General features: G+C 52.2%; 5 protein-coding genes and 1 non-coding gene across 6 annotated transcripts; 3 read left to right on the forward strand and 3 right to left on the reverse strand.

Annotated features, from left to right (window-relative positions):
• Positions 1 to 1830: 1830 nt before the first annotated feature.
• On the reverse strand, positions 1831 to 6829 carry CLUP02_11236 (uncharacterized protein; the record flags this gene model as incomplete). The annotated part of the gene is made up of 12 exons (XM_049290204.1): positions 1831 to 1910; positions 1986 to 2207; positions 2302 to 2411; positions 2482 to 2560; positions 2620 to 2678; positions 2753 to 2943; positions 3024 to 3302; positions 3387 to 3494; positions 3572 to 3711; positions 4438 to 4504; positions 4691 to 5989; positions 6116 to 6829. The coding sequence occupies 12 exons, from the start codon at positions 6827 to 6829 to the stop codon at positions 1831 to 1833; spliced, it is 3348 nt and encodes a 1115-aa protein (XP_049147349.1).
• Positions 6830 to 7168: 339 nt separating this feature from the next.
• On the forward strand, positions 7169 to 7471 carry CLUP02_11237 (uncharacterized protein; the record flags this gene model as incomplete). Its single annotated transcript, XM_049290205.1, has 1 exon — positions 7169 to 7471. One exon carries the CDS (start codon positions 7169 to 7171, stop codon positions 7469 to 7471), a length of 303 nt encoding a protein of 100 aa, XP_049147350.1.
• Positions 7472 to 8120: 649 nt separating this feature from the next.
• CLUP02_11238 (uncharacterized protein) lies at positions 8121 to 16549 on the reverse strand (the record flags this gene model as incomplete). The annotated part of the gene is made up of 8 exons (XM_049290206.1): positions 8121 to 12495; positions 12552 to 12838; positions 12978 to 13143; positions 13279 to 13434; positions 13488 to 13531; positions 13673 to 13974; positions 14036 to 14324; positions 14378 to 16549. The coding sequence occupies 8 exons, from the start codon at positions 16547 to 16549 to the stop codon at positions 8121 to 8123; spliced, it is 7791 nt and encodes a 2596-aa protein (XP_049147351.1).
• Positions 13336 to 13449, reverse strand: CLUP02_tRNA176. Its single transcript has one exon. It is a non-coding gene; the product is annotated as a tRNA-Phe (tRNA).
• Positions 16550 to 16759: 210 nt separating the features above from the next.
• Positions 16760 to 17374, forward strand: CLUP02_11239 (uncharacterized protein; the record flags this gene model as incomplete). The annotated part of the gene is made up of 5 exons (XM_049290207.1): positions 16760 to 16814; positions 16870 to 16935; positions 16968 to 17016; positions 17069 to 17141; positions 17294 to 17374. 5 exons carry the CDS (start codon positions 16760 to 16762, stop codon positions 17372 to 17374), a joined length of 324 nt encoding a protein of 107 aa, XP_049147352.1.
• A 2111-nt stretch (positions 17375 to 19485) lies between these two features.
• CLUP02_11240 (uncharacterized protein) lies at positions 19486 to 19746 on the forward strand (the record flags this gene model as incomplete). Its single annotated transcript, XM_049290208.1, has 1 exon — positions 19486 to 19746. One exon carries the CDS (start codon positions 19486 to 19488, stop codon positions 19744 to 19746), a length of 261 nt encoding a protein of 86 aa, XP_049147353.1.
• Positions 19747 to 20455: the final 709 nt, after the last annotated feature.

Raw genomic sequence — 20455 nt, forward strand, 5'->3', positions numbered from 1 at the left:
TTAGCAGGACGGGGGTTTGGGGTGAGTGAGACCGGCTCTCTTTTTGATATAAGTCTGGTAAGAAATGAACAGGAATTGCTCCTTGAGGCTATTCGGTGTGTAGGAAGTATGTGCAAGGTTAGAAGAGAATGTTGGAATGCTTGGTTGAACAATGGGTGGTTGAACATTGAAGTGTCAACGTCAATGAGACAAGGAAACAAGGCGTTGTAAATTTCGCCCGGCCACATTTGTGCCTTTATCACTTTCTTCGTCATTGTGGTCACTGAGTTTGGGGGCGAGAAGCACCTGGAACATTTTGATTGACGGTGAGTCGTGACGCGGAAAACCAAAAGAGTGGTGGATGGATGGTAGGTGGTGGTGGATTGGATGTTTCTGTCCTGCGCTTGGTATGCGGGAGCAGTCACTGGGATTCGCGTTCCAGAGGATGGATGGATGAATTGGGGTGGGTGTGTGACTGGACTAAAGCGCGTTTGGCATGTTGGTGTGGTGTCAGTCAGGCACCTTTTCCCCCGTGCCTTTTCTAGAAGGCGAATGGACAACTTTACGTGTTTCTTGTTTGGTGATTGCGTGGTATTGGTGGTTTGCGTGGTGTCTCGTCAGTTTTTTTTTCGCGTGCATGTTTGAAGGTGTTGGTGTTGGATGTGGAATGATTGGGTGGGAGGTCACTGCACGGTTTTTGGGGAGGGGAGGATTCGCTAGTGCGATGGGTTATGGTTCTTGCTCTATTGGAAGTGATTACTTTGCATTGGAGACGGCTCTAATGCAGCTACATGTAGCATCTGGGTCACTGTGGACGAACCGGTTCAGGATGGGTTTCTTGGGCAGGTGCCCGATATCTTCACCTCTCGTCCGCTCAGGATGAGTACCTCTCCGAATACGGGACGGGAGAGTGGCCCCCACCGGCGACGGAAAGATGGGGCCGACCGGGCCCGGACCCACACGGATCATGGGTCCCGTTCCGTCTTGGCAGAAGAAGGCCAATGTACCTCAATCACTTCAGCGCACCTACTAGGACTCGGTGGTTGAAAAGACGGGAGTAACACATGAGACGACGCTGGAGAATCAGAGAATCCGAGCATCTCTGAGAGCGACCGCACATTACACCACGATGTGTTACGCGAATCGCGGAAAGTACGGCGTTATCTTCCATCTTTACACATGCACCAGGTCAAGGTAAACGAGAAAGAGCTCACAGAAGATTCGTATTGTAATTTCTTGGCGCAAGTTCCACTTCAAACACAATGCGAAGCACAATGCGAAAGGTGGCGCGACTTCGTCGCCTGCTGGATCTAAAAGCCCACGTTGCAAGGCAGGCAGCCCTCAATTCCTGGCCCATCCGTTCTCTCCTTGGATGATTTCACAACCCCAAAATTAAAGACCCATTTCTGCTGGATGCTCTAGTGGCTTCAGACTCCAAAATATTCACAATAGTTAATTAAGGTAGAAGATTTAAAAAGACAAAAGAGTTCACCCCCCCGGTGGCGAACGGGGGCTACGTCTCTGGCGCACATGCTGGGATTTTCATCGACTTGAACTCGGGACCTCTGAGCCTTCACCGATTAGGCTGTTCGTGGACTTCAACCACTCCATCACCCAGCCAGTTTTGACCTGACCCCCAAGGGGGCGCCTGCTGGCTGGTGACAGGAGTGTCGTGGAGGGGGGGTATATACCCTTCTCGTTTAGTCAGTTGGGAAGGTAGGGTGCTCACGTGAATCGTTTGATGCCTTGGAATAAACATAGGATGAAATCGTCTACCGACTACGAGATGCAAATCCTTCTTAGCCTCACTATCTCATCCTGCCTGAACCCCCGCATGCCACCAATTCTACATCAAGCCCTTTCCAAGAGGTCAAATGCGTCGCGAATGACACTGTTCTCGTAACTGAATATTTCAATGTCCTCAATAGTCTCTGGATGTCCCGAGAAGAAGAATCGGTGATTAGTACAGGTACTCCAACGACAGATCCAGGGGGGGATATCCTTACGTGGGACGTTGCCGTCAAAGTACTGTCTCTGCTCCTCGGAAACACGAGTTGGGTCCCACTGATGCATCGAAGACGCGGTCTGCGTTGCGGCGACGCGCTTTACCCGCAGCTGGTTGAACATGTGCAGTCGGGTTGAGATGTCGTCTTTCGATGTCACGTTTGAGAGAAGCACGCCTAGCGCTCCAGCGTCTTCGATCGCCATGGCTGCGCCCTGAGCGCGCACTGTATGAAAACAGGGATTGTCAGCCATCATCGAGACCCTGGCTTGATACTGGCATTGCTGGATTCTTTGATGATATAGTAGGATTCTGCTTACCTGGGGGCATGGGATGTGCGGCGTCTCCTATGAGGACCACTCGGCCCCGGACGAGCCTGTCGAGCGGCTTTCGGGTGAAGACCTTCCATTGTCCGACGCCTCTCGCATTGCTATGAATCACGAGATTGGTTAATGAGACCTGTTTCTGTTGCTGGAATTTCTCGGAAGCTTGAAACTTACATGCAGACGGATTGTACAGGCTTCGGATACTCTTCGACGACTTTGTAGACAAAGTCTTCTCTCGCCGAAATGTCGTTGCCTTGATAATGAGAGGTGAGCAGAGAGCTCTCTCATGGAAGTTTGGCCTGAGTCGCTCACCTTCTGAATCAATGGCAAGGTCAGGATGGTACAGCAAGCCGATGTTTTGAAGCGAGCCTCTGTAGTGCGTGAACCTGTCAGCTCCTGGGAAATACAGGGGGCAAGCGGCGGAGTTGACTAGGGTGACGCCTACCCTCGACATCCGTAGATAATGGCACTTCGCATGGTCCCATAGCTGATGCGAATCGAAGTTAAGCCATCTTTAAAAAGAGCTACGACATCCGGGTCGTCACGGAGGTCCTCTACTGGAGCCATCAATCGGAGCATCGACATGTAGTGCTGTGCTTGCGGGGCGTTGTCCACGACCTTTGAGATGAAGGAAGACTGGGACCAGAATTAGTCGTCACAAAAGGCTCTGCATTTCTGGCTTTCATCCGCTTCAGAGTCAGATGAGTGAGACTTACTCGTATGCCGTCGGCCGCGATGAGTATGTCCTTTTGTACACTCGTGCCATCTTCAAAGTGAATGGTGCCGTCGGTGTCGATATCAGACACCTTGACGCCAAGGTGCAAGCGAGCAACGCTCTTCCTCGTCGGTGTCGGCTCCGTGGCTAAAAGCTTGAGCTCGTTATGGAGGTCAACGCGGTGAAAGAACAGCCAGGGGGCGCCGTATCTGGGTGTGTAATCCGTGCATGTTATCATTCGCGTTTTGTCAATGTTGTTGGGGTCGTCGTAGTAGATGTACTTTTTCCATGCGAATTAGAATAAAAATAATTGAAGGCTCTCTTCATTGTATAAGTGGACTTGAGGCGTAGTGATAGAACATACTTTCTCCGCGGTGGTGGCCCTGGCCCGCTCGAAGTCGAACCCGTAGTAGTCGAGCACTCTCGTGGAGTTGGGAGGTGTCGAGATTGCTGCCCCTACTTCGCTCTTGAACTGAGACCTTTCATATATCTTCCAAGGTTTTAGTGATTTCTTAATGAAGGAGGTAAGGCTTAGCCTCAAAGGCTTACCTCGACATCGTGGCCACTCTCCAGTAGGGTGATGGCGGCCATCAACCCTCCAATTCCCGCTCCAATGATGCCAATCTGAAGCCTCTCGCTCTTTTCTGTCGGGTGGATGGCCTTTCGAGGCGGAAGCCTCCATCGTTCATCTCGCGTATTGCAATAAGACGTCATGCTGGTGAAAGGTACGTGTACTTTTGGCGGGTATGAGTAACTCAAGAACCCACACACGAGGATTTCCTTGGGAGATGGGGTAGTTCATAGAAAGCTTGACCTGGAGCTTATCAAGGAGTTATAATCACTAAGAAATTCTCGAAGGATTATAACGTTGACACGTTGACGTAAGAATGTTGCTTACCTTCAACTAGGAGGGGTCATCCGGAGGTGGAGAGCCGAGCCGGCGATCTTAGCACGGAGGCTAGTTAGCTGGTTCGGCTCAGCTGCACCACCTTCCGCAGATGCCGTTAGCGTCACTTTGCATAACTGATCCGATATGTATGAAATTCGGTGAAGTGGTGGAGAAGTAGCGACAGAGGGATGAAGGTGCTGCGCGTTTCGTTTAAGCCGCTGCTCAACGAGTGGATTGATGAGCAGCCCCAAGGTTGTATCGCGTGTCTCTCATTCAACTCGATTGTGAGGGGGGATGCCGTCAACCACAATAACAATGTCTCCCATTTTGGCTTCTATGATATGCTTCCCGGATGGGTCGTTCATGACGCTGATCAGTAAAAGTATACATCAACTTGTTCCAGAACGCGACACAAGGAACAGAAGCATTCCAAGGAGAAGCGGTCTAGGAGGAAGAGGCATAGGTGGGAATGTACACGTAGTTCTCACATAAATAGTCAAACTGTGCCCAGAGAGCTGTTGCTCACAAGGCAAAATCTTGGACTCAGAATCGGCTGGTGGAGTGAAGCCGATCGGTGTCCCACCCACGGTAGTCTGCTGAGTTGCCAACTGCCGCCTTCAGCTAAGAGACGAGAAGGAGGTATCGATACGGACTTCCTGCTGAAAGACGCCACACCTCATCAACAAATGCAAGTTGCTCTTTCTCCTTTGCCTTCTTGCTCCCCCGGCGACATCTCATGGACCGGACGCCTTCCCAAGACCATCCAACAAGTAACAAACCTCCTCAACACCGCCCGGCATTCTCAAGCCTTTCCAATTTCCCTCAATAATCCTCCGCGATAGCCTCATCACACCCGCAATGTCCTCGAGCGCCACATTATCCTCTTCCGTTCCGGTACCACGCAGCACAAGGCGAACGTTCCTGTTCAAAACCTGATACTCTGGCACATCCTCCTCTCCGTCCAGCACCAACACAGCAGCCGCGCCAATACCACATCTCGGCACCGGACGATACTGCTCTATCGCTGCTTTCTCCCGCAAAGAAATATTCCTCCCCGCTCGCCAAAGGAGAACAGTAGCATCCCGAAGAGCAACGCAATAGACCCCACTCAACGTTCCAGGCTCAAGCTGCCTCGCCGTACGAAGAACCTTACCCGCTCTCCAAACCGCGCTCTGGTCCTCCGGGCTTTCCTCAACTCCATTCATCAATCCCTTGCCGTGAAAATGTTGCGACAGTGGGAGTGATAAACTAGTACCACGAAACTCATCCCCGTCGAGCGACGTCGAGATATACATATGAAGAACTTCATACATCATCTCCGCACCAGGAAGCACCGCCCACCCCGTCGCTCGTAAAGAAGAATGAAACAGTTTGAGAATCGAACCCAGCTCCATCCGCCGCGAGGATAAAATCATGTCGCTCCATTTTCCGTGGCCGCTGATAGCCTTCAGCTGGCGACATTCTTCGACAAGCACCCAGAGACCAGCATAGAAACCTAGAGTGGCGAAAGTCTTGTCCACCTTACTGTGGTTATGGGATCTAGCGACCAGCGTCGGATCACCCATCAAGTCCTTCAAAGACAGTGACGGCGATGGCGAGGAGGAGACAGAAGAAGAGGAAGGAGGTCTCGTTGCCCCCGGCATCAACCGTACCATCTCCTCCCTCCACTTCGCCGCCGACTCAGCCCTCCACAACCCTTCCGGCGCAGGGAGCGAAAGCCTCATGTCTCCGTATCTCGCCATCCCCCTAATCCCATGCACTATCCCGACATGGCTATCCATGATGTACGTAGCATACACCAACCTCCTTCTTCCTTCACGGACAGACCACCTCCGCCAGACATCCTCAAGAGCCCCTTCATCCAGATCACAAAGATTCTGGAGTTGAAAGAGGGCCTGATCAGTCTCCATAGCCCCTTGGGTATGCCCTCCGTTCTTCATCATCACCTGCATACATCCAGAACAGGCTTCCGCGAATGCAACCTTGCGCTGATCACCACTGAAGAAGGCGACGTGCTGCTGCAGGAAGAAGGCCTGGGATAGACTGATGTCGCAGAGGTTCGCGTTGTTTTTCTCCCACTATCAATCTCATTAGTGAGTGAACAACGACAGGAAGAGCATATGTTTATCCCTCCTCTAAGATGAACAGAGACACAGGAGAAGGCTGAGGAAGACACTCACACACCGAAAAGAAGAAACCCTCACGACATCCTGCATTGCGTAACCGAAACTCCTTGCCACAACCGAACCAGTCCTGATGGCGCCAACGGCAATCAACGCACCCAACAATTCCGGTCTCTGCTGATCAAGACGTAGTGTAGGGAAGTGTACCACGTCGATGATCCCGTACTTCGCTGTCGCCGCCGAGGAACAATGTACTGATGATGCTCTCCCCCAGCAGTCGCGAGCATACACCTCCAAAAGCGCATCGAGCGCCTCCACCGACGGGAAAGCAGCCAGAACAGGTCCAGCGTTTGCACGGGATGTGTTGTCGAGGATCATACCGACAATAGCGTTCCGCGCCACTGGCGAGATGGATAAACCGACAACATCGCTGCCATTTCCAACACTGAAGCTACCGAAGCAAGGCGTCTTTGATGTCCAGGATGTTCTCCCTGCCTTCAAACTCTCCTCGTCCGCCGCGAGGTGCGGTCTTTCCATTTCGCTGTTCTCATCACTCGACGGCTCCCAAGATCCAGTCCTATGGCTTTCCGGCGTCATGGGTGGCGATATGGACATACCGGTCTCGCCGTTCTGCTCTTGCTCCAGCTCCTTCTCCTGTGCCTGCCTCGACCTATCAGATGCGATGGCATCCAGCCCCTCCAGCCCAGCCGCATCGAACCGAGTCTGCAGGTACGACAAATCCGACATCGCGATGTTCCACTCCACGCCAAAGGGGAAGTCATCCATCGTCATCATCGCCGGCGCCGTCTCGTCGAGTGTCTCTTGGTTATTTAGCCGCGTTTGCGTGTAACTTTCCGGTCCAGCCTGGGCCTCGTCCAAAAAATCAGAACCAGAACCAGAACCAAGGCCACCAACGCAATTCTCCCCCTCAACCTCACATAAACCTCCTCGTCCAACACACCTCGCACAAGGCTTTCTCTCAGAACACTTTACCTTGGCAGCTTTGCATCCCTTACACGCCGATCTAACCCTCTCGCCCCCATCAACCTCCCTCGACAACTCATCAGCCCCGTTCCTCTCCCCTTCCACAACAATCAACGCCGTCTCAGACTCAGACCGACTACCACCGCCATCATGAGTGTTTGTCTCATGCCTCCTCAAAACATCCAATCTGCCAAAACCCTTCCCGCAGACCCTACACGTATACGGCCTCTGCTTAGTATGCACAGATCTGACATGGCGCGCAAGATGCTCCGTACGATGATAGCGGCGTCGACATCTGGAACACTGGTAGAGAGCCTGTTCCTCACCCCCTACTTCCCTGCCAGTTATCATCGTTTATCTTCTTCGAAATCGGCAAGGAAAATGGTCCAGTCTAGTTGGGATATAGACCCCTGTCGTTGGTTGATTGACGGAGACCAAGGTTCGCAAACGTGAAAGTTTATGAGAATGCCAAGAATAAGCTTATTCGTCGTCGTCAAAAAGCAAAAAGTCAAGACGAACCACGAAGCTCAGGGATCCTTCACTTCACGGGTGGCACGCACAGGTTCATCAGCTCAACGCAAGTCGGCGAAACAACCGGCCCCAACCACCGACCACCAACGGACTTATTTCCCCAGGCTCGGCCATCGGCTACCCTCAAACTCCGTGGTCCGTCTATTTCGGACCCGATCCGCAGCCCATACAGCGGGACTCGTCGCATACAGCTGACAAGACGCCCACATTGAGTGATTTACACGCAACAATGCAAGCGACAGCGTCCGAGGCGATGTTACAGCGGGAAGCACACCCGTAGATCTACACCCTACTAGTCCGGAATTCCACAAAACCTATTTCGATCAAACGGGTCACTTGCACGATTGCACCGCAGCCCATGCAAGAACGGCGTGAATGGATAGCGGACGTTGAATTTTGCGCAATATGTTCCATTGATGCAGAGTACCCTACCGGGTACGGGTATCCTTATTTCTCAAAGCAAAGAGAAACCTAGTAAACATGTCGAGAGAACTTCTCGACCCCCTATTACATACACATGTAGACGCCCCGCCACACTATCTGCCTAACGCTTCCTACCAGACAACATTTCCTAGAACCTTGCCGATGACTTGCGTGGCCCCTTCCCCTTTGCGGCGGATCTCGCGGGCATCGAGCTCGACGGAACGGATCTACCCGCAGTCGCCGTCTTGGTCGTGCCTCTCGCTGCCGGCACACTCTTCGTCCGCGGGTTGTTCTTGGGGGGCTTGCTTTTCTGCACCCAGCCGGATCCATGCGGAAGACTACTGCTGTTGTTTTCCTCATAGTCCTCGTCAACATCGTCTTCCGCGTAATTTTCCTCCAGCGGCGAGCTAGGCGGGCTCGAGGATAATGTAACTACCTGCGATCCAGGAGGAACCACAAATGGAGAGGCTGTGCGGACCCGCTCACGTAGTCGACGGGGCTTGATGTCCTCCACCTCGACGAGTGATGAGGGCACTGACTTAGTCGGCTTGAGATCTGGCAAGTCTGGTGACTTAGAGAGAGTCACTCCCTCTGGCTGGCTCGATTTGGGGAACAGTTTCTTCCGTGCTTTCCCAAGTTCATGGGGCGACTCATATTCTTCTACCTCATTTTCACCGTCTTCATTAGCCTCGTCGATTTGGCGCATGGCGGCTTCGTATTCTTCATCGCGAGAAACAATGGACTTCCGTGACTCTGCCACCGACAATACCTGGGACCTGGATGGGCTCTGTGTGGTCTTCTGCGAATTTCGCTGCGAGGCCGTTTTGAACAGGCTCTCCAGTGACGGAAGAGAAGACTTCTCGCCCGAGTTCGGCTCAGGTGTGTCATTACCTCTGGTTGGCGTGCTGACCTGGGCTCTCGGAGTCGATGCGTCCACAGAAGGGGACCCATGACCAGCGTCGCTCATCAGCTGGGTGTCGTCGTCTCCCATATGAAAGCTAAAGTCATCCGGGTCGAGTTGCCGACCACTGCGAATGCTACTCACAGATGACGGCGGCGGAATGACCTCTTCAGCGGCAAGTTTAGTAGCCGCATCTCCACTATTATCCGGCGCTGGCGCAACGTTTTCCGCAACGCTGTCTTGGGACAGCGGGGACTTTGAAATGACTCGGGGTGTATTGGCAGCTTGCAGCTGGTCGAGCAACTGGCGGGATGGGCTGCTTGTTTTGTGACGAATGACTGACGGTGACGCATCTTTGCGAAGGCCTGCTTCTTCGATCATGATGCTGATCTCATGACGACGATCCGATGAGATGGAGAGGGCATTGGCATTGGAGTTCTGAGAGTCGTCGTCTGTTGTCGGCACTGTACTATTGTTTTTCGATTGGCCTTTGGCTCGGGGGGTGGGCACGTCGCCTTCGTTCATACTGTCGTCACTACCATTCAAGTGTGTATCGAGTTGAATAGACTCATCGCCGTCCGCGGATGCATCAAGACGGGGGTCACTACCCACGACGACTTGAGGCTGTTGTTCGTCCGTATTAGCCCTGGCTCGACTTCCCTTTGCATCGACTTTTGACTGACTTCCAACTTCACCCACCTCGGACTGACCGGAAATTTCTCCATCAACCTGAGACGGCTGGCTTTGGCCGTCGTATATGGTTTCGTGAATGACGCTGTCTGTAGGGCCACTTTCGCCCTCCGAGGCACCGGATTTTTCGTTTCTGCCCTGTTTTGTGTCATCTTCCAGAGGAAACTGTACAATCTTAGGCTCGATCAGTTCTAGATAATTCACGCGTCGATGTCCTTCTTCGAGTTCGTTTTCTGCATCCTCATCATCCTCGTCATCATCGGGGGCTTCAAAGCGATCGTAAACTCTCTCCCCAGTCTCTTCATCGTAGGTCTTCTCGGTCCGATCGACGCCTCGATCACGATGAGCCAGTATGAATTCAAGATCGGATGCGTCCTCATCATAGATCCTGACGAGAACGCCGGTCAAGCTCACCACTTGGGGTTGCCAGTTGGTTTGTGATGACAAGACCAGTTGCTTCCAAGTGACAACCATGCCTAGTTTGGCTTCTCCTGGGCGAAGGTCCGGAAGAGTGGACAGATCGGATGGAAGTGAAGGGAGATCGTCAATATCCGTCGCCTGGCTTTCCTCACCTGGTATCTTGGTTGCTGGTGGATCGTCAGACGGATCGTCATAGTTAAGTGTCATGTCTCCCTCTTGAGCAGACTCAACCGCGTCGGAGAAGGTCACACCAAAACTGTCATCGGTTACGCGACGCTTCTTCGACGATTGAGAGTCGGCATTTTCTTGATATTGAGCTTGATCGCGCTGTACGCGCTTACGCTTGCCCCCGCGCTTATTCTTCGAACCGAACCATTCTTCCACCTGCTGTTGGGGGTCCCAGCGCTGGACAAAAGGGAAGGGCGGTTCGGAAAGTTCGACCCCGTCGTGGCAGCATTCTACGGCTCGGTAAGCGATTTTCTCGCGCCATGCTTCGGGATCTTCCTGTACCGATACTTGGGTCTGTGCGGATTCGCTAGGCTGAGAAGCCCCTTCTGACAGACGAGCGTTGGTGTGAGGCCGGACACCCTTCATCAAATCTTGACGAATCTTGTCTTCGTCAGCCTTGTTCTTCGGGTTCTTGAGCCCCAAAGATCCCATGAGCATGCGGCGGGCAGCTCCAACATTGGGCTTCATGCGCCGCTGAGAGACAGCTTCTTGCGCGACAGGGCTCTGTGAAGCCTCCATCATGTCGGCATCAGCAGTTGATGTTTCAACATCTTGAGGTGCCGAGTCGGGTATCTGAAGGGACTTCTCTTGGCTAGTCTCAGCCGGGCCGTCGGATGCAATAGCGTTCAGTAAGGCTTGCTTTCTTGCCAAGAATACTGCCTGCATCTCAGACATCTCCGCTGGGGAGAACTCTTCGCTATTCTGAGTCGACGGGGACCTCTTCTGGCCGGCCATTTTCTTGGCAAGTTTGCGCCTCGCATTTCTTTTTTGCGTCTTGCTCAATCCCTGACCGGGAGGCACATTGGGCTGATCTTGCTTTGTCTGGGTTGCGGCGACTGGTGCTGCTTGTTGCAGCTCCAGGGTTTCGTTGGATTCAAAACGAATCCGTTGGGTAGAGAGGGTCTTGCTGGGAAGCTCCTCAGGTTCGGAATCCGAGCTAGAATCTTCGCTGCTGCTGTCGTCTGAAGATGAATCTGACGACGAATCGGATGAGACCTCGACGATCGCGGCCTGTTTTGCGGACAACCGGTCTTTTGCAGATGCCACACTTGACTCATCGCTGGATGAATTGTCGGAGCTCGATTCGTCGTCTGAGCTCGAGGCTTCTTCGTCGGCCGAGTCTGAATTGTCTTCATCCGCAATAGGCCCCCCGCCTCCCGCTTGACTTGATTCGCTGTCGGAATCGTCATCGGAAGAAGAGGCAACTGTATCATTTTCGGAAGCGTTGCCCATCTCCTCATCAGACTCAGATGTTGCGCCGTCGGAACCTGATTCGGAGTCCGAAGTTGAGATTTCGTCACTGCCAATCGAAGCACGATCGGCGTATGCATTATGATTCATGGTCTCTGAAGCTTCATCGCTATCCTCATCCTCTTCCTCCTCTTCATCCTGGTCATGGGATGTGGCGTGAGAGGATCGAGCAAGTGGGCTCGATTCCCGGAGAACGAGCTCACGCCCCGTGTTCGAGTTCGCGTGTCGGATTGGACTGCTGGACAGACTCCTCGCCTGATGGTCCAAAGTCTGCTGGAGGTTGAGACGGGATTCGAATGTCTTGTTCAGTTTGCGATATACTCTAGCGAAGTTCGCGCCGTATCTCAAAAGCGCCCTTTCGATCGTCGAGACCTGAGCGCTAGGGAACGCGGCTCTCAGTGCAGCAATCTTGTCGAGCGTGTCTAAGTTTAGCTGGAACCTATTTGACCTTCCTCCAGATCTGACTAGCGCATTGCTCGCTGACGGTACTGGAGAGTCATCAGACGTCTCCAACGAGTGCCTGCTGCTAGCGGTTCCACTGGATGCTCTCCTGTCTCTAATGTTTCGCAGCTCTTCGAGAATATCGCCTTCTCGAACGGCGGCATTGTCTTCTCGAAGCATACGAAGCTCATCCTGAATATCATCATTATCCGAGTCCAGGCCCTCATCGTCATCGTCGGCGGCGGCAGGCTCAAAGTCGTCCTCGTCTGTTTCAGAGTCGCTGCCTACATCTGCATCGTAGAACCGCGTGCGGAGCTGGACGCTCGAGGGATCCTCCTGTGCTCTTGTGGATTCGTACTCCAGCATCGGCCGCTCTGCCTCGGCCTCAGAAGGGGAGTCTTCATCTTCGCTGATGTATGTGATTCGAGCCTTCTTTCTCGGGGGAAGACTGACAGTAGGGCGGTCTCGAGGGGCTCTGAGCCAGGGGCGCCCGAAGGCGAGGCCGTCGACAAGGTGCTTCCCGTCGGCGGAAATCTGGTGTCGCCCGCTGAGTCGCCGTCTTTTCAGGTCGCCGGTAAGGAGGGGGCGAATACTAGTAAGTGTTAGCTATCGAAAGGCACTTGGGAGTCGATAAATCCGTGAACCTACATGACTTGATCATCGTCCTTAAGCACCTTGGAGACAAGGTGATAGTGGACGCATTCGAAGCCGTCGCCAGAAGCATCCTTAAGCTCAACGGCGTAGTCCTCCAGGCCCCATTCGCCGCTCTCGAGGGGAACGACATCGTTGACCAGGGCGAGGAGCTTCGAGATGGTGAGGTCATCGTTGGCGGTGACGTTCCAGAGAAGCTTGACATCGGGCACGGCATGGCGCCGAACCACAAGGCGCAGACGCAAGTCCTTCTCCATCTTCGCCGAGTCGATTGATATCCTGCGCTACGTCTGATCTATTCCATGGAGGGTAGAGCTCGCCGACTGCGTTGTAATGTGATGGGAGTCGATGAAGAAAATGAATGTGGAATATTACTAAAGGGTGATGCTGGCAAGAAGAAGGGTCGGACGGTGAGAAAGGGACCTCAATCAGAGAGCTCTGTAAAGAAGGCAACCGCCCAGGATTGAAAGGGCCTTCTAGGTTGAGTTGACGCGCATGGGGAAAGAGAGCTCCAGACCGCGACTGACGCAAAATTCTGGAAGGTGGGGCCGGGCCGTTGCGGCGGCTCCAGGGGCGTGTGGAGCCCAAGCTACGGGATGTCTTAGTCAGCAGCCCTCTCACCTCTCCAGGCTCCCGACCTCATTCATTCACTCACTCACCTTGCTTAATTCAGCCCGAATGATCACCACCACCACCATCCGTGCATGCAGATAGGTAACCCCACTTGGCCGAAAATCTTCCCTGACCAAAGTCTGTTGGTAAGAACAGCAAAAAGCGAAGATGCGGCCAGTGTGGATTGAACACACGACCTTCAGATTGATTGAATGAAGTTTTCCAAGCCCTCTTTCGAGTGACCCGCTTCAGTCTGACGCTCTCCCAACTGAGCTATGTCCGCCGTTCATCTTCGGGGGTGGGTCTGGTCTCTGGGTCTACTTGATTCCACTGGCGAGCCATGTCACTACCACGCACCGCTGGTACTGAGAGTTCTGATGAAGAGACTGAAATAAGTAAACCAAGGTTCTCTTAAACTTTCTCCAGTCTGTTGAGAGGTATACTATATGGGGCATATAGAAATCAATATCTTAAGGACATAAGTATCAAGAGAGAGACAGTGGGACTTCGCGGGAGCAGCTGGTTGTTGACTTTATCAAAAAGAGTTCACCACCGGTGTGGCTACATCTCTTGGCGGTTATCGTAGTGCTCATGCTGGAATCGTATGCGGACTCGAACTCGTAGCCAGTCGAATAGGCTGAAGGGGTAATCGATTGTTGAACCATTCCACAACCCAGCCATTTTGCCCTGACCCCCCGACCTAGAGGGGCGCCTGCTGTTGCTGATGATAGGAATGGGATTGAGGGGGTATATAGACTTTGTTTGTGGCATATTGTGTAGACATAGGTGACGACCATCAGATGATTCACTGTAGCTAGGTAGAGTGAGACGCAGGCTGTCCAGACAGGCAATCATGCACTCGCCCTAACGATTTGAGGAAGGTACCACCTGCCAATATGTGAAAAACAACGCGAGCGGTTTGAGACTCGCAGTGTGTGGAATGACTAGAACCTCACCTATGTTGCGCTGTCGACTTGCACTGCTTATAGCGGCATGCTGCTCGCATAACGGTAGAAGCTTCTTGGTAATAATAATGCCTATCAAATACAACATGGTATCGTGAAGTGATTGAAATTCCAATAATTGCTTTACAACACAATCATGTTCCCGAGAATGAAACCAAGGGTGAGAATACGGAGTCCAGGATTGGACATCAGTCTGCGTATAATATGTGGTCAGGCTTACACCAAGCTATAACGCTCCACACGGACACCCCGTGACTTCAGGGCGTCCACCGTCAATCTTGGGTCCGAGTTGATCACTTCCCTCGTCTTCCGACTGCGATATCGAGCAAAGTTCCACGGGTCATTGCCCGTCCTTACAGCCTCAAGCCTCTCCCAGTCTGCCGGGTCTTCGCCGAGTCTCGGGTCCTCCTTTGTCGTCTTCTCCGCGGTTGTTGAGAAGAAATGCATAGAGTCAAAGAACCCTGACTCCCTGGCCATACGTACCCTCCAACCCTCTGGTAAGGGACCGAGCAGTGCCTCTGTATCCATTAGGCCATGAGTGTACGTCGCTCCTACGACCCTGTACCGTTGGTCCTCTGAACTTGACGCCGGATCCGGTCGTATAAGCAACGGCGATGGACAACCCAGCAGGACTACAAGCTTGTCTCCAATCTCTGGCCGTGCATGAGATGTACCCATGTATCCCGTGTCCGTCTTGATGAAGTACCGGTGCCGCACGCGGATGAAGTTGAGCGACTCATGGGAGACTGCATCGCCTTTGGCATTGATGAACTCCTTGCCGTACAGGTCTGCCGCTTCGGGTACCGTGAGAAGACTGTTGCACTGCGGCCACCTCTCAATCATGTATCCCAACCCGAGAAGAGTGACGAAGGCGTCTATGGCTCTCTCGTTTGTCGGTGCGTATCGCTCTGTTGAGAGTGCTTCTGCTTCCCAGGTTTTCACGGCGGCGAGAAGACCGTCGGAGTCAGGGGGTGACTTTTGACCTACGAACGATACGGTACCGCAGTAGACTCCTGCGGCATCCATGGTTTTGTCGTCATTTATGCCATTTCCGGACTTGAAGCTGACTTCTGCCGCTGAAGCTCCGGCTGCGTAAAAGATATCGGCATACGGAAGCCGTACTGCTCTATCGACGGGGACGGACCAATCTGGAATCCAGGTAGGCCCATCAATTTCGCGAGCGTCGATGTTGCAACGGTCAAGGAAGTCCAGCCTCTCCAGACACTCGAGATATGCCTTACAGAACTGGCCATACACCTTCTCAACTGGCAGGGAATAGTCCGGGGTGATACGCTCCCTGATCGCCGCCGGAGCAGCCCCCAATGCTCCGTAGATCTTATCTCGGGGATTCGCGCACCCCTTCCAGTTGAGAGTCTGCAGCTCTCGAAAGAACGGCTGGTTGGAGAATGGCAGCATCACCTCGACAGCGTCAAGAATCAGCCCGCGCACCTCGTTGCTCGGAAGGAACTTCTTGTCGCTGGCACAAAAGATTGCGCGACGGAACAGAGAGAGCGAGATGCTGTCGGGGCCGCAGAGCATGAAAGAGCGCTCATCAGCTAGACGAACCTCTTGCCATACCCAAAGACGCTCGAACCAGGAACGCTGCAACAGGTTCGTGATAGACCGCCAGGTCTGCTCGTCGTATGGAAGCGGCACCGAAGCGCGAGCCAGCTCCGGGTTACTGCAACCGGGCGGATTCGCCCTCCACGCCCCGCGCTCGGTGTAGACGGCCTGCTCGCCGAGATGCCGCAGAGCAGCCATGGCGATCTTGCTGTCCTCCCTCTCCGGCCCCAGCCAGACAACGACGTGACTTGCACGGCGGTAGATGTCGCACATGATGTGGACCTGCCTATTGCGCTCCTCGAGATCGGTCTGATTGATGCACAGCGCGTCGATCCACATGCGCCTTGGAATATCGCGGTATCGCAGGTGACGAAGGGCCGCGGCGAGGTTCGGCCTGATGCTGAGGCTCGACGAGGCCGCGCCCGTGGACGGGGCTGTTGGTTCTAGGACGAGAGCATCTTCTTCGCTGCCTTCAGGGGCCCAGACGTACGATAGACCTTCATACTCGAGCTTGTTGTCGTCGAAGCTCACGTTTGGGTCGACGCCCGTCACGGGGTGCAGCCAGGATGTCTCGTACGGCTCTTCTGGTTTGTAATCCTTGATGCGCTCGAATATGAAGCGACCATCGAGACAGACCCGGACGATCCAGTCTGACGGAAGGGTCTTTTGGATCTCATCGCGACTTGGGGGCAATCTGATTGCGGAAGGCCGCCGCGGTGCTAGAGCGACATGATGAAACTTGATGCGGATTCTCTCTTGGAAAGTACCGGGCAGAAGCTCGACTACGCGGATTTCCTTTGCGGTCCAGTCAAGGTCTCGATACTGGTATCTTGGTTTATCAACTGGACTCTCCATCTTGAAAGAATTCGGACAAGGTCTGGCCGGTGGAATTGCGTGATCAAGAAAAGACCCGAGAGCTTAGGCGGCAGCAAGGAGAAATAGTTGATCGCTTGGCTGGCCTCAAGCAGCACAGAGTATTGTATGCGGCATGCTGTGATCAATCACGACAACGAGGCAGGCTGCCCTTCAGTAAAGAGGGGGTAGATACACTTTGCATGCCCTCTCATGCAGCTAGCAGCGATCCTTCGCAGCCTGCATATCACCACCTCAATTCGAGATGGTTTGGCCAATGGATGACTTCCCCCAAAGTCTTGTTTTGGTAACTAAGAAATCAGTCAACTGCACAACGTTGGGCTGGAGCATTCTAGCGCACCATGCATCGTTCGGTAGCGACTGCTGCAGTAAGCACTATGCACTGATGCAGCCACAACAGTTGGGCACAAGGCAGGCTTCAGTCACCGGATCAAAGTCTCCAGCGAGATGTGTGCATTGGCGGCCTCTAAAGACACTGCGAATCTCTACTAAGACCTATAGCCTCAACTGTTGGTTATCATTGACGAACAACTACTGGAAACCCATTCTTCTACTCCAGAAGACCTGTCTTCGTGTAAGTTGAGACTGCCCAGACCACGTATTTGTCTGCCTGTTGGGTGGTTGGTCACATGCAATGGCGCCGAATCTGACGCCCGTTTACATTCGTTTTCAAAATAGAAAAAGTTATCGATGCCTTCGTGTCTCTTCGATCCTTTTCCCAGACAGTCGAAACTGCCTGAGGTGCGGGCTCCCTCTTTTGTCGAATTTGTTATTCGGCCCTCCAAGCAACAAGCTACCGAGACATGATCGGATCCGCGTTCTCAAACCATGATGCCTCACGCGGGGGATGACTTACACCAACGCAAGCCATGTCACCTCGGGCGACGCAGAAAAGCCTGGCAAAGAGATCACGAGAACGAGAAGCGTATTCTCAATACGCGCATGGTCAAGCTATCAATTTCCATTTCACCAGTCTCCATAGTGCCGATCTAAGACAAGCATTCACAGGAGCGGGCTCGTTATTCTACCCACAGAACCCTGAAGCTAGGCTAGTAGCCAGCCCGCCGCCAAATGCGGGCCGAAGATGAGATTTCAACAACTACACAAGTTGGAGACAGTAATGAGTGATACAGTGCACCGTCCTCGACAGCTTCATTCTCGTCTTCTGAATGAGGCTAAAAAGGGGAGGCTAGTGCCGGCGGGGCAGTTCCGAGGGTTCTTAAGCCAAGCGGAAGTAGCGGCCTGGATGGAGCTTCGTGTCATGCCAGTGCAGCATGCGTTTTTCGCAACCGTAAAGCCGGAAGCCCGGTTGCCGGCAGGTTATGGCACTGAACGGCCCCACAAGTACGGAGCACTCAGCACGGATAGAATGTATCGTATTACCTGAAAGTAAGTTTAATTGCCAACTCCTGTATGTTGTGGAACAGACCCAGATCCAGCTACTGTATATGATAACTTGCGATGGAACTTCGGAACATGCCCGCGCTGAGCAGATTTGCACCAGACGGATTGGTCTTCGGCGTTCTGAGCCTCCTGCTGAGAATGGAGTCAGTTGCGGCTCATTGCTATCTGTAGAAATTGAAGAGTATTCAGACGATCTTCCAGCAACACGTCTTTCAAGTTGGATCAGACCACCAATCGCAATCTTTCGTCCTGAAGCGCTCAGCCCTAGCCTAAGGCTTTTCACACTGAGAGCCCTAACCTTGGCTTTCTTGGGCTGATTACCGCGTACTTGCAAGCATTTTGACTCTGGGCTGGTCCGCATCACTCAAAATTAGCCCTGACTCGTTACCGGGCCGCCTAACAAGGGCTCAGCGTCCAGCGGGAGTCAGGGCTTCGATTTCAGGGGCCTGTGTCATGGTCTACCTATCGTACGGAGTACAGGGGCACTCCACTGTACCTCCAGGAGAATGAGTTAGCTGAGCAGCCCATCCGTACGGGCACGGGGGTCATAGTCAGCGCTGGCACATAAAGTCAATGAGTTTGCAGTACAAGCGGGCAATGACTACTGGAGCAGTAATCGACAAGATTGTTACAATTTTCATGGCGTACTTTTCTACCCAATTCCGGCAATGCTTTCCACTAGGATTGTAATGCATTTGTATCTAAAGTTTAAATTCCACTTTTCAACCCTAGTTCACCTCCAAACGAGGTCCTCGTACAAGGTAAGAGGCAATTCCCTGTAGCCGAGCATGTGGTCTACATTGAGGACCCATGAGACTTACATATAGTAGATTAACCTTTCACACACCTGCGATAAATGACTTTAACGTTGTATGCTCAACTGACGTCCACGCCCATTGACAAGTCCCATGCATCAGTCAAGGGTGTACGACTGCGATCTTTCGGCGGGAGTTTGCCGTAATAGCCGATATCGCCGTCACGATCTCTGTTCATACGGTTGCGTACGTGGCAGAGGAAGAGATTGGGATACCAGTGTAATACTTCCGGAGCTCGCGGGGTCCTCTTGTATCCGAGTTAACCGCCTCCCCCCCCCCCCCCCTTCTCGGGTGATATTATAGCCGCAAAATTCAATGATTCGTGCGCTCGACTAGGTCTACTGTTGCAATATGCAAAAGTGAATTTGGTTGGGTGAGAATAGCCTGAGAAGCCATCATTAATCTAGGCTCCTTGCTGGGCCCATCAGCGAGCCTTCATGTCCTTGGCGTCAAGGAGTTGACGACAGTCAAGCGACATAAGTATGTTTGATCAATATTCAGGTATTTGCCCCCACGGAAAAACTACAAGAAGGCGCAGGCTCCAGTATCAACATTAGAGATGTCCATCGCCCAAGCAGCTTTCCATGCCACTTCGCTAGAGACAACTTTTTCAAACCAAAGGTGAGCAGCGCCGATGGTGCCTCAAATTTGCCGGGTCCATGAAGCTGATCGTATGATACCAGCAACAACTAGCCCGCAATGAAGTTCACTGCCGCCATCTGCCTTGTTGCAGGCTATGTCAGCCTCGCTGCTGCTGCCGGTTGCCAGGTCGAGCTCCTTAACATTAACCAGGCAGTTGTTGGCACTGGTTGCGTGCAAATGAACTACTACGCCAACATCTACGACTCCACCAGACGCGCAGGCTACACTGTCAACGCTAACAGCAACTGCGGCCTTAGCTTCGGCAACATTCAAGTTATCCCCGATGGGTACTCCTTGCGTCAAGCAGGCTACTGTTAAATGGAGAGGCGTCGGCATCAATCTCGATGATTCCTATGGAGAAGGTTCTTGGGTATTATATAATAAAGACATCAATTCTAGTAAAGCATTGTTTCGTTGTATGCAATCCTATCAATCTATAGTTTATTGGCTTATCGTTGTCATTAACTGATGATGTCAAGATCGCTTTGCTGGCCATCAAGTTGACGGAACGAGTGCACATAGCACAACGGTTCCTACTAGCCTTCACTATTAATTGCCATAGAATAGAGATCCCCGAAGGAATAATCGACGCTGTAGAGTTAAGTCCTGTCCTCTGCTTTCTTATCCGATCTTGCCGACGCTACTAGTAACATAATATTACGTAATAAGGATAGTAATCGTACCTCACAAAGTGCCCGTCACGTGCTAAATCACGTATCTATCTTAAATATCGTATATATAGACCTTTTCCTTTTATCTATTTCTATTTTAATAATTAAACTATTTTTATTATACTCTATATACCTATTACTACGTATTATAACTTATAATAATTATAAACCTAGCTCTTAATTAAAACCCTATATTATAATAACGTATTTATTAATATAATTCTTACGATTTTTTTAAAATAATTAACTTATTTATACTTACTTTAGCCTAAGCTAAATTAATAAGCTATAATAGTTAAATTAAATAGTTTAACGTACTTTATATTATAAATAAGGGCGTTAGGGTTTAAAAATAC

This window comes from Colletotrichum lupini, chromosome 5 (genome assembly GCF_023278565.1).
Source record: "Colletotrichum lupini chromosome 5, complete sequence".
Classification (NCBI taxonomy): Eukaryota; Fungi; Ascomycota; class Sordariomycetes; order Glomerellales; family Glomerellaceae; genus Colletotrichum; species Colletotrichum lupini.